This window comes from Corvus kubaryi, unplaced genomic scaffold (assembly GCF_017639235.1).
Source record: "Corvus kubaryi isolate FWS band 111438036 unplaced genomic scaffold, C.kubaryi_AGA036_p1.0 37260, whole genome shotgun sequence".
Lineage (NCBI taxonomy): Eukaryota > Metazoa > Chordata > Aves > Passeriformes > Corvidae > Corvus > Corvus kubaryi.
Genome location: NW_024581077.1, coordinates 303,964 through 316,800, shown reverse-complemented (window position 1 = coordinate 316,800; position 12,837 = coordinate 303,964). Strand labels below are relative to the sequence as shown.

The 12,837-nt window shown below is 39.8% G+C and overlaps 1 protein-coding gene across 10 annotated transcripts in view; it reads left to right on the top strand.

Annotated features, from left to right (window-relative positions):
- Positions 1-12,837, top strand: part of FAT3 (FAT atypical cadherin 3) — a 398,052-nt gene that overhangs the window by 349,177 nt on the left and 36,038 nt on the right. For all 10 annotated transcript variants that reach the window (XM_042024007.1, XM_042024009.1, XM_042024004.1 and 7 more), the window contains 4 exons: positions 364-507; positions 1,060-1,257; positions 3,782-4,580; positions 12,312-12,446. In XM_042024007.1, the coding sequence (XP_041879941.1) occupies positions 364-507; positions 1,060-1,257; positions 3,782-4,580; positions 12,312-12,446 (1,276 nt within the window). The remainder of the gene's footprint in view (positions 1-363; positions 508-1,059; positions 1,258-3,781; positions 4,581-12,311; positions 12,447-12,837) is intronic.

Here is a 12,837-nt window from a genome sequence, read left to right as displayed (position 1 = left end):
GAATCAGGTCACATTTCGCAGCTGACACCTAGGAGAGATGAAAATGTAAGCTTACAGTACTAATAGCTGAGTTCAGATATTATCTGTCATTTATTTTCTGTCTGCCCCTTCGTTTCAGGACTGCTTTATCTGATACAGTTATTCTGATACAATGAAGCTGTTGTGTTTATTGTAGCCTTATAAAACAGAAGTTGAGGTGCAGTATCACGATAAACAGGATAATGTTATATACTAAGGGTCGTAAAGTAATGAGGCCAAACAGCCTTCCTTAGAATATGGAAGGGGGGTGCATTGAATGTAAAGAAGCTGGGTTAAAATTTAGGACTGCCTTCATAATGATTTAGTGTTTTCACCTTTTTGCAGATATCTGGTTATTCATTAGTTGTCCAGGCAAGAGATAGTGGCACCCCTCCTTTGTCTTCATCTGTGACGGTCAATGTGGACATTTCTGATGTGAACGATAACAGCCCTGTGTTTACTCCAGCTAACTACACAGCTGTAATTCAAGTAAGTTTATCCTGCGCATCAAAAACTTCTCTGACTTTTAAAATGCACGGGCATTTGGTTTTAGTTAAGTACCTCTTGATGATCTATCTGCAAAACATGTATCAAGTGATCTTATCTAAAGGAAAGTATAAACAAATCTTTCTTGAGTCTTTTGGTAAGTTTCTGTTTGCTGAGGCTCCTTAATCACAGCATCTGTCACGCGTTTTAACATTCATCCCTGCTGCACCAGGTACTCTAACCTCAAAATGTCTGCTCTGGGATAAGTTCACACTTCTTTACACCTTGCTCTGGCTGTGAGTCTTGACTTTTAGTCAGTCCTAATCAGACAGAGTATCAGACAGAGCTCAGCAGGCCCTGGAGGTGTGGCAGGTACCTTCATCTCTGCCACTGGTCCATGGGGCGTAAGCGGTGTCAAAAAACCACAGCTTGTGAAATGCCAGCTTGGGCAGAGAGCATTCAGTTGAATATTCTCAATAGCAAAATGTGGTGTTTTCTGATTGCAATATGTATCATTTTAATCCTTTTCTTTATACGCTGTGTACATGTGTAAAGGAAAATAAACCAGTGGGCACAAGCATTTTGCAGCTGGTAGTGACAGACAAAGACTCTTTTCACAATGGCCCCCCTTTTACCTTCACCATCCTCACTGGCAATGAAGAGGAGGAGTTTACACTGGACCCTCACGGCGTTTTGAGGTCTGCAGTCATCTTCAAGCACATGGTCTCAACTGAGTATGTGCTCTGCGTGCAGGTAAGGCTTCATTTTTACATCTACACTGAAACAAAAAAACCTCTTAGTGGTAGGTAACCTGTACTTTGCCTGTATGGGTTGGTTTTGATGGACTGGCTTCTGCAAGTAAATACCACACATTCCAGTTTGCAAATGCACAATACGGAATATTTTCTTTGATGTTCTTAAACCTGGTTTCATATAAATATAAATAGGTAGCCAGCCACCTTTCCAGTTTCCTTGGCATGAAATGAATTTTCTGAGCAGCAACTGTTATGGTTTAAGATTTTCATTATTTTTTTTCTGTAGCTAAGGAAGGAAAATGAGCAAAAATGCATTATATACATATAAATACACCCCAGAACAAGTGGATGAAAAATACTGTTCTAGGAAGGAAAATCATTTCTGCTTTTAAGTCATAAATTTAATCATAAATTTTTGGAAGCCTTCCAAGAATTCATGAAATCGCATTTCCAAGGTCAACTTAGCTTTTAAAGAATGTCAAAATAAGACATGCAATAGAAGTCTGGCTCAAACTTAGCTTTAGAATAATTGTTGAGAAGCTTTGTAACCAGGGTAATTTTGATTGCCAAAACCTGTAAATCCAAAAGTAATTTGTCCACATTTCTCAGGCCTGCCAGAGAAGATATATTAGGGTTCAGTAAATATGCAAGTCTGGGGAATCAACCTCTTCTCTGAAATGAGTCATGGTCCCATAAGCTATGTCTCAAATTCCTCCACTTGCTTTGCTGGGGTTGATATCTCTAAACACAGCCTATCTGTTCCTTTACAAGCACATTTAATGCCATTCACAGCAGCAGCATCCTTAGTTGCAGTTGTTGGTTACGACTCAAAAAATACAAGGTCTGATGCTAATTAACAGTTCAGATCAAAAGTTTTACAAGTTTGCCATTTAATATCCTTGAAACCTATTTTTTTAGCCCTGTAGGAAAATAAAAAATCGTCACCTTTTCTTTCTTACCATGCCTTAATCATAAAATACCCTGCTTTCCGGGTAATTTGCTAGCCAGAGTTTTCGTGTAGCCAAAACTGGGCATGAGAGTTAAATTTTAGCAGCATCCTCTAGCTTAGAGATCCACGTATTTCATATCAATGAAATATTAGACAGACCACCATGCCTGAGATGCACCAACATGCTCAGAAGACGACGCTGTTGGATTGTGGAGGCATGATTCCTCCCAGTATTATTTTCTTCAGGGATTTCTGCAGTGAAAACATATTTTATAGTTTCCTGTTGTATATAGACCATAGAATAGTTTCTTTCCATCCATATGTGCCAGAGTGCTCCTTTCTCTTTTTCACTATATTTCCACTGTATCTCTTTCCACTATCCACTATATCCTACTATATAACCTCTGTATTAGGTTTATTAAGAATTAATGTTAAAATAGAAAGTGAAATGAGACGTAATCTCTTCGGCATGTACATGGGTATCTGTCTGCATATATATATATAAAAATATATAAAATATATATTTTTTTAAATATTCCACCCAGCTCTTTTAGGAGTGGAGATGAATGAATTTAAGAGTGTCTTAGAATTACTAATCTATGCCTAGTAATATCCATATTACTGTTGTCATCTTGCCATTTTTTTCTTCAGCTTGTAAATTTTGCACCCCATGTCCAAATACAAAGATCTTTGAACATGTGCTACATCTCTTCCCAGTGGCAGTTTAGTCTTCTGTTATTCTCTGGAGCAAATAAATGTGTGGAGCAGTATATCTTAATAGGGGCTACAATAAAACATTTTTCTTATTGTAGAAAAGGACACTGATTCAAGTTTGCACACCTTGCTGTCAAGATGGCCTTGGGTTTTTTGTCATACTTGCTCTTTTGCTCTCTATGAAAAAAGTGCAAATGATGCTATAATAGCTGCTCTGGGTCATACAGTCATCTGTCCAAGTGCAGTTCTGCTCTCGTATTTTGTCATTAGTAACAGCACAAGCACCTATTTCATTTTTGGAGGATGATAAATTTCATTTATGTCAAGCATGTTTCTTGATTGCTTCAGGTAAGGAAGTACAAAATGCTGTAGAAAAACGCTGAACTCCCTAACATCCACACAAGCTAACAGTCTGGAGTGCTTTGGAGCACACCAAGCAATGCAGAAAGCTGGTATTTCAGGCTCTTTTCCAGGGTAGAAGTGAGCCCAAACTCTGTTCAGTGCGGAATATACCACATTGTTGGTATATTCTCTGTTGTGAAGATGACAAGTGATAGCTGTGGGATCCTGGGAAGATTTCAGTTTGAGTAATGAGACATTCTACTGACACATTTCTCTCTGCAATCCACTTAGAGATCTGTGCTTCCCCTAAAGAGCTTGTAAGTTCCACCGCTAGAAATGGCTGAGACACTTCTTTACACATGTATTTTGCAAATGCATTTGAGAAATTCTTTTGAGAATTTCTTTTCAGAACTACTGATGCTATGAGAATACATAGCAAGAAGTTAAGGTTGTAGGCTGCCTTCTATGTGTGGGGGTTCTTTTGATTTATTTTTTTATTTTTTCTAAATTACATTAGGCAAAGGACTCTGGGAAGCCTCAGCAGGTTTCCCACACCTACATACAGGTGAGGGTTATTGAAGAGAGCATTCACAAACCGACTGCCATTCCACTGGAGATTTTCATTGTCACCATGGAAGATGATTTTCCTGGGGGAGTCATTGGGAAAATTCATGCCACAGATCAGGATGTGTACGATGTCCTCACATACATGCTGAAATCAGAGCAGAAAAGTTTGTTCAAGGTCAACAGCCATGACGGGAAGATCATTGCTCTTGGAGGGCTGGATAACGGCAAGTACGTCCTGAATGTCTCTGTCAGCGATGGTCGGTTCCAGGTGCCCATCGATGTTGTGGTCCACGTTGAGCAGCTGCTACAAGAAATGCTGCAGAACACGGTGACCATCCGCTTTGAGAACGTTTCCCCAGAAGACTTCGTGGGTCTGCACATGCACGGGTTCCGGCGCACCCTGCGCAACGCGGTGCTCTCCCAGAAGCAGGACAGCCTCCACATCATCAGCATTCAGCCGGTGGCGGGCAGCAGCCAGCTTGACATGCTGTTTGCTGTTCAGATGCACAGCGGTGGTTTCTATAAGCCTGCCTATTTGATTCAGAAGCTTACCAATGCGAGGAGACACTTGGAAAATGTGATTCGTATTTCTGCTATCCTGGAGAAGAATTGCTCTGGACTGGATTGTCAGGAGCAGCACTGTGAGCAAAGCCTGTCTATTGATTCACATTCCCTGATGACTTACAGCACAGCACGAATTAGTTTTGTGTGTCCCCGCTTCTACAGGAATGTGCGCTGCATGTGCAATGGTGAGTACTACTCCCTCTTCCCCTCCCATCATGGCACATTATGCGATAGGATCCATTTTATTCCTCTTATGCAGATTAGAAGGGGCATTTCAATTCAGTCCACTAAAGCATGACTGGCTGATGCGTTGTGGGAATTGATTTCTCAGGCTCGGGAAGAATTGTTCGTGTTTACTGATGTAAATGGAAGTTTATGAACTTTGGCCTTTTACAACAAAGACTGCTTTCCTGGAGGCTCCGTAATCAGAGCCATCAGCCAGCTTCCAGGGGTGGGGGAGGAGTGGGAGAGGAAGGAAGAGGAGAGAGAGGGATGTAGTTTCCCAAACAGTTGATGGAATAAACTGGATTGTGACCACAGCAGAGCAGCCTGGTCTGCAGCAATGCACCAGCAGTCTCCAAGGAATAGCACCTCTGACCTAAGCCGAGCAGGTGGAAAGGCCTTTTCCAGTCCTGTTGTTGCAGAGAACCATGGAAACCAATGAAGTATTATATTAGCAAGTGCTGTTCCTGACCTTTAATGCTACTGTAGGGGGTAGGGTGGGTTTCAGGCTGCTCCACATTTTGGCAGAGATTTCACATGAACATACGACAAATAGACTAGAGAGCCAATCTTCTGTATGATTCTGCACTTGGATTTTAAGACCTCAGGCATTTATAATACTGGCTCTATTTCTTTTGTTTGCCAGGCTATTTGCTCCTCATTCCACTTCATATAAGAGCAGAGAAAAAAGCTACTGTAAAATCTGTACATCTAAGTCTCCCTCATCTTAAGCACACATGCACACACACACAGAGCAGTACAAGAATTCAGCAGCCATATCCCTCAATAACCAGCCTTTGTTTCTGCAGCAGTCAGCAGGGCTTCATGTTTTACCACTGACCTCAATGGGGATGAAAACAGGCATAAATTGCATAAAACTTAACCAGAAATCTTTTTTTTTTCCTGCAGCACATGGATAATAATGCCATAGAAGCTCAATTCTGTAAAAAATACCATGGTTCTCTATCTGAGGTACATTCAAGAGCAGACTATCTGGCCACTTTTTAATAGTGCTATAAGTTTCAAATAGACATATCTATTATAACAAAAGTCAGCATTTTGTTACACATGAAAGGCTCTGAAATAAAGGATTTTCACAGGTTTAAAAGAGACAATGCTGCAATATCCTTCAGCCAGGTCCAGGAGTCAGTGCAGGAATACTGTCTGCAAAACTTCTTTATATTCTCTAAGTTATAGCTTAGTCTCACTTTTGTATCAAGAAATCACAAATCTTCATCTCCATGGGGATAGTCCTCACAGTCAGAAATTGGGTTTTTGGCAGCCAAAATTTTCACTGTTTATCATTTCATTTCACTACCTATTAAAGTCAATAATGATGTATTATTCCCTGTGCCTCATAATCCCTTAGTTTAACTCCAAAAAAGGGGACTTTGCAATGCAGTACAGTTCTGACCCAGCAGCTCTCCTGGCACAGCAAGTTTGCAATGGAAGCACAGAAATTCAGCTGGGACAGTGATTTCCAAATTTTTCTGTCATGTACCAGTCAATCTTCAAAATGGATGACAGGCTGCTGGAAAGGCAGTGTGGTTCTGAGAGCGGCTGTGGTCCCCAGCCTCTGGGCCATTTATCATGGCCTTGAAGACTGCTGTGTGGGAATGTTTGCAACAGGCAGCTTGTCCTGGTCCTGCTGAAAAGCTGAAGGCATTCCCACTGCTTCCGTTAGAGCCACTATGTGCTGATTTCCCAAGGGGGATCCACATGATTTGGGGTGGGGTTAAGCACAGCCAGCCTGCCATCCAACCTGTAGTAAAAAATTGTCCAGAGCTGCGGAGTTAGGTATAGCTGCCAAAGAGGTGAACACCTTGGTGCCTGTTATTTGCACGGAAATAAGACACCTTGGTGGGAAGCAAAAATTCATGCTTTGGATCTTCTCCTCATTGGTTAATGCTTCATCTTCTACTGTTTTTAATTAAAGGAGCCACAGAAGATACCTTGGTATTTAGGTAAACACAGTGTGTTTTCTCACATAGAAGGCAACATAGACTGGTGAGAGTATATTAGTTAGAGAATGTATGGGTAGTTTGGCTTTCATGAAAGCTAAAGACTAGAGTAAAAGAGTTAGAAAAATGCAAATACTTCTTAGATCAGTAGTTCTTGTAAATGAATGCATAAATGCGGCAAGTCAGGAAAAAGTGCACAAATTTATTTAGGCTCGTTTAATGAGACAGCATTAGCTAGATATTAGTAGTGTAATAAAAGTATTATACTTCCTTTGTTGCTAAGAGAGTTCCACATCCAGTAAATATTAATAGCTTGAATTATGAAAAAGCCATTAAAATATTGCATATGTTTCCAGAGATCTGATTCAATTATGGCCAGAAAGCTTGAGTTTGAACTAATTCACTCATTCTTGAAATATGTATCATACTTGGAGTGTTTTTCCCACTGGCAGATGTCACAGATATGCACAATTTATGCATGCCAGCTGTGCATAACTTACCTAGATTACCTTTGTGAGCAAACAGAGATATCTAATGTGAAAATGCAGGGAGACTGTAAAGTAGGCAGTGGGTGAACTTCGGAGGTTCAGCAGCTCAGCTCTGGAAGGATAAGTTCAAAAGTTCACGTGCATTAATCAGCTTTTAGATCAATAAAATTGAACTAGAGTTTTCCAATAACAGACTGTCTCCTTAGATTTTTGGTTCATCTGTTTGTGTTTGTATGAAAAATATTGTCACAAACTGGGGTTTGTGTCAGCATGATCATAGGGGCTATGCGGTTACCAATCTCCCATCACATGGCACGGGGTATGCAAAGATCTGTCAGTGCTGGGGGAAATAAAAGTAGGAGGAATGGAATAAGTATATTCCTGTAAAATAGTTCTCATGGCATTCTCATTTTTCTGAGGCAAAAATCTATTCCATATTTTTTTCATGATGCAGAGTAATTCTTTTGTGTTGAGACAAAGGTGCAGGGACACAGCAGGTTTTGTTGGGACTACTTTGCTGTGGAGTTGTTCTGCATTACAATCTTAAAAAAAGTGGTGTTACATTAATATGTTCATGGGAGAAGGCTGGATTGAAATAATCTTGACAAATATGGGCATATATCTGCATCTGTGCTGGTCACTCCAGGCCCTATTTGCAGATAGTGGGAAGAATGAGGTATTTTTTTAATAATGTGATACATCTCTCCCTAGATGTCTAAAATCAGTCAGATGAATCATGCCCTAAAGTTAGAGGAGATGAATTCCATTTCAAGTGTTTAATATGGTTCTGGCCTAATAGTTTGAAAGAATTTTTCTAATAGACCCAGGAGTGTTCAGCGAAAGTGCAGACACATCCATGTTATTTAATCAAGAGAATAGCAGTCTTGGACCACTTTCTCATGAAACAAGATAATTCAAACTTTATGAAGCCCGTTCTAGTATTTTGTGGATGCTCTGACAAAAGGAAATCATAGACTGTGAGGATCTGCTATTAATATAGGACCTATTCTTCAGAGATGGTTTTTGGCCTCAGCTCCACAGAGCACACACTGCATCCAGAAGAGTCTTGGGTGGACTGGGCATCAGTAACCCAGTTCTTATGTGTACAGCACTGCTCTTCCCATTTTCAGGAAGCACACACATACATATTAATGAGCCTGGAATTCTCCTGGAAAACTGACGAAAAAGGTGTGTGTTTGGGAACAAAGAACTGCATATAACTTTGTTAGATCTGGCCGTAGTCTGTTTGATGTCACACTTGTCTAAGGAAGGTTTTCTCACTGTAACTATCTCCAGTAGTAAAGCCCATGCTGAGAATGCACAAGCTCATATAAAATGTGGGAGAGCTGAAGCATGAAGTGGGGGCATGACTGTGGAACCAGGGTAAGTGGGAATTGCTGTCTATCACTTAAGGAGCGCTAATGGAAGCTGGGATCAAGGAGTGCATGAAAGAGTTCAAATGTCTTGTTATTCTAAAACTCAGAGAGAATCTGTTTCACTGGGAAGTGCAGTGTGACACAAAGTTCTCCAGGGGCACCTGAGCCTACTGAAACCTATTGCTGGCTTGTGCAGAAACAATTCCATAGTGTCTGCACTGACATGCATGGAATAATCACTGTCTACAATACCTGGTCACGTGCTCCAAAAATTAAACCAGATTGCAGATCATGAGTTGCCAGTCTTCTCTCCCTAGTAAACTAATTATTATTTGAAGTAGCAATTTGGGGTTTGCTTTACAAGCTTCCTACAACTCTGGCCTTCAGGAATCTCCCTCCTTTCAAGCTTTCTTCTACAAGTGAGAGAAACAGAGTCTTTTTAATACTCATACAGATTCAGAAGAATGGGCTGATAGAAAACTACCTAATACCACAAGGCTTAAGTTAAAACTGTTGAAGCACTAAATTTTCAAAATATATTTACAATCCTATGAGTGCTCCTTTTTTGAAGGAATAGGAATTAAATAAATCTCTCATCTTGCAATGGAACAGTGTTTTCTTCCTCAGTATATTGGTTAAAAGATTGAAATACTTTTATCTTCTTTTAGAGAATTAAACTGAAGATGATCTGTCAAAATCAAGTGGGTCTATTCCACCTTTTGCTGCCACGCACTGGTTGATGCTAGCTCGTGTGTTTCTGTGATACCTTGTAGAGAACAGTTTTATTAATACTAATGTGAGTTTCAGTAGAATGCTGTGGATTGTCTGGACCTGCCTAGAAAAAAAAGATAATTCAAACCAATACTTCTTGAACCTCTTATTGGATGGAAAATAGACTGCTCTTTGGAGTGGAAATGCAACATTAGAATAATTTTATTTAAACTCAGGCTGTAAATCTTTGATGTGGACAACGTAACCTTGAACAATTTTACAATTTTGCTCCACATAGTTGTGAAATCAGCCTGAAAATGCGTGTTAGCTGGGGCAATGCAATAATGCAGATTTGTAGCTTATGTGCTTATAACCATACAGACAGGCATAAAGCACTTCTCCCAAGTCTGGATATTTTAAAGTTTTGTGACAGCTATGAAATCCTGCTGCAGCAGGATGAATAAAGAGTTGGTTTTCTTGTAGTTTACCAAAAGGACTATTCTTGGCCGTTCAGGATAAACAGTTATCTCCACAGTTGCACTGAGTACATTAGATCTTTTCCATCTATTTTTTGAATGTGGAAGGATGGCTCTAAAGTACAAATCAGAGTTTGAATCAGATAAAAAACCTGGCAGAGATGGATAACAAAGTAAGCTGTTCCTTTATTGCTTCATGTCAAAGATACAGTCATAGGCTAGGGGATGTGAAAATTTGCAGAGCCACGTTTGGAAATCTCAGTGCCTCTTTCTGCTGCGCTCTCATGAGCTGTGGGGCTTTAGTCCAAATGGTATGTCTGTCAGCTGCACAGAGGCTCACTTGAATTGCAGCCTCACAAAAGGTTCAAGTTTGTTCAAAGAAGATATATACTCTGCAGACACCAGAATGCTGTGTATTTGTCACATAAGAGTGAGTTAAAGTAGCTAAAACAACCAAGGTGAAAATACAAAGCAGCCTGCAGAATTTTTAACAACCTGTTACAATTTCAGAAATAATTGTTATTTACCATTGAATTCTTAGAAATGTGGAGTTTTATTCTTAAACAAAGAAATCAAAGTGTAGAAAACATTATATTCTCTGTTAAATTCTACAGATCTTACATTTAAATAGAATATAATTCTGTAGTGCAGAACCCTGTTAAATGACATTTGTTTCTTGATTCTGTAAGGCTGAAAGTGTAGCTGTGTATTGCAGCTGTTATTCCTGTTAATGTTACCTACTAATGTGATTAATAAAGATTGCCATGCATCATTTTCTAACAGTGCTACAGGCAGTACTGTAAATCTTTCACTGCATAGACCTCTCAAACAAATGTTTGATAAAGGAGGGGAGGATGTTAAACATTAAATTGACTGTGCTGTACATCAAGGAAGACATTTACAGTAATTGCCATATTTGTAGTCAGTCCATGTCCACTTTGAAAGCTACAGTAGTAATTTTTCTTTTCGCTGAAAATACTTACAGTGTCAGGTAATTTCAGCTATGCTTACTATGAGCCCTGCTTGGCTTGTACAAAAGTGTGAAGGCAATAAGATTTCATTACTTTCGGAGATGTACTCCATGACAGGTTCTTTCCTTTATAAACTGTAAATAAAACAACGTGCTCAAAAATAAACCAGTTTTTGAATATGGTAAGGATCCTACAGCATAGATCCCGAAATATACAAGAGCTGCCAATATTCAGAAAGTGATGGGTAGGAAGGTGCTTTTGATCATTAAATTGATTACCTGCATGTCTTAAATAAATTAACTTGATAAACAAAAGAAGAGGTGTCTGTACATTTCCAGCTACTGTCTTTCCCTCCACTCATGCTGCAGCTGCAAATCAACAAAAGCAAGGGCAGGAGTGCCTTTTTTTCCTGCGCTTGAAGTCTACTTTCATTCCAGCCATACACAAATGCCCAAATGTAGAAACTGACCCTGCATCTCCCAAGTACTTTATTGCAACCAAGAAGAGGCTAGCTGTTGTGGAAGTCACGTTTGCTGAAAATTCATATATTAAGCAGCAATAGTTTTATCGTGTTTTGTATTATTATAGACAGTGTGTGCAAATCTTTTTAAGTTTAGGGCAATCGAAACAGATTTTAACTTTCTATATAACTTTTAGAAGTTATATAGAATTTTTAGCCAAACCCCACAAAATGCAAAAAATTCTTTTAACATGGCAGGCTTTGAAGTAAGTCCTTGACATGCTCAGTTTGATAGATGTAAAGAATTTAGGTGGTTTTGAAAAACGTACATATAATTGTGTCACTCAAGTATTTTAAGCAAATTTAAAAATCAGTATAGTTCTGTCCCTGCAGATTAGAAGAAAGGATGGCAGGTTTTGGTAGCCTGGGCAAGCTGGATAGGATGTGAGATCTCAGAAATGTCAGGAGGAACATAAGGAAATGGCAAGTTTGCCTGTGCTGTGTGACCAAGCTGGCAGCGTGTCCTGTGTAGCATGATGTTGAAAAGTCTGGGTGTCACACTGTAGCCCAGGCATGGCTTAGAATCATAGAATATCCTGAGCTGGAAGGGACCCACAAGGATCGTCGAAGTCCAACTTCTGGCCCTGCACAGGACCACCAAGAATCCCACCATGTGCCTGAGAGCATTATCCGAATGCTTCTTGAACTCTGGCAGGCTTGGTGCTGTGACCATTTCTACCTCCTTAACTTAGCTTCTTGTGGATGTGCTGGGGCAAAAGGAGTGCATAGCTTCAAGGGATTTTTTTTCCTCATATCTCTAAAGCCTCTGTGCAGGAAGCTTTGTGGGAAAATAAATGGCCTGAGAGTTATAATACCGATTATAAACCAGTTACTGCTCATAATAGTTCGTTTTTATAGTATGTTCTCATGGGGCTAAGGGCAGTCTTTGAAAAAGAACGATTGCAGTTCTGCTGTGTACTTGTCCAAAAGCTGTTCCTTTCTGTGAAGGTTTGTTGGGGCTTTTTTGTTGTTATTATTATTAACAATTATTATTTTTATTAAAAATATTACTGTTATTGTTAATAGCAGTATAAAATTAATATTGTTGTTATTATTATTGTATTACTATTTTTGTTTGGGTTTTTTTCCAGTACTGAAGTGTGCGATCAATAATGGTCTTTCATTAGTCTTTTATTGCAGCAGATCATGCTTTACACTGTGGATCCCTGACAGTATTTTACCTTATTGCAGGAGGACTCTGCCCAGGGTCCAACGATCCCTGCCTGGAGAAGCCATGTCCAGGGGACATGCAGTGTGTGGGGTATGAAGCCAACCGGAGACCGTTCATCTGCCAGTGCCCACCAGGAAAGCTTGGCGAATGTTCAGGTGCATGTCACAGCCATAAAGGGGGATATACTTGGACAATAAAGTGCTGCCATTCTCATTTTGTAGGCAGAGGTGCCAGTGAAGTCAACAGAAAATGCACTGCTTAACCCATCTCAGCACGGGCACTTGGTGTGTCTGTTTATAAGCCCTGTAAATACTTGTCTTTATAGCTATGGGGCTGTATGTAGACTCTGATCCAGTTTCTGTTTGGAAATTCCCACTGGCTTGCTTGAATACCAACTCAGTAAAACAGGCTGCTGAGAAAACCGGATTTCTCCTAGAGAATGTTATGCCAGATGTTTTCCTGCCATGGGCAAAGCTCTGTAATTAATTCCTCTGCTTATTATTTAGATTACCAAAATTCCAGCCTTTATTAATGAAAACACTACAC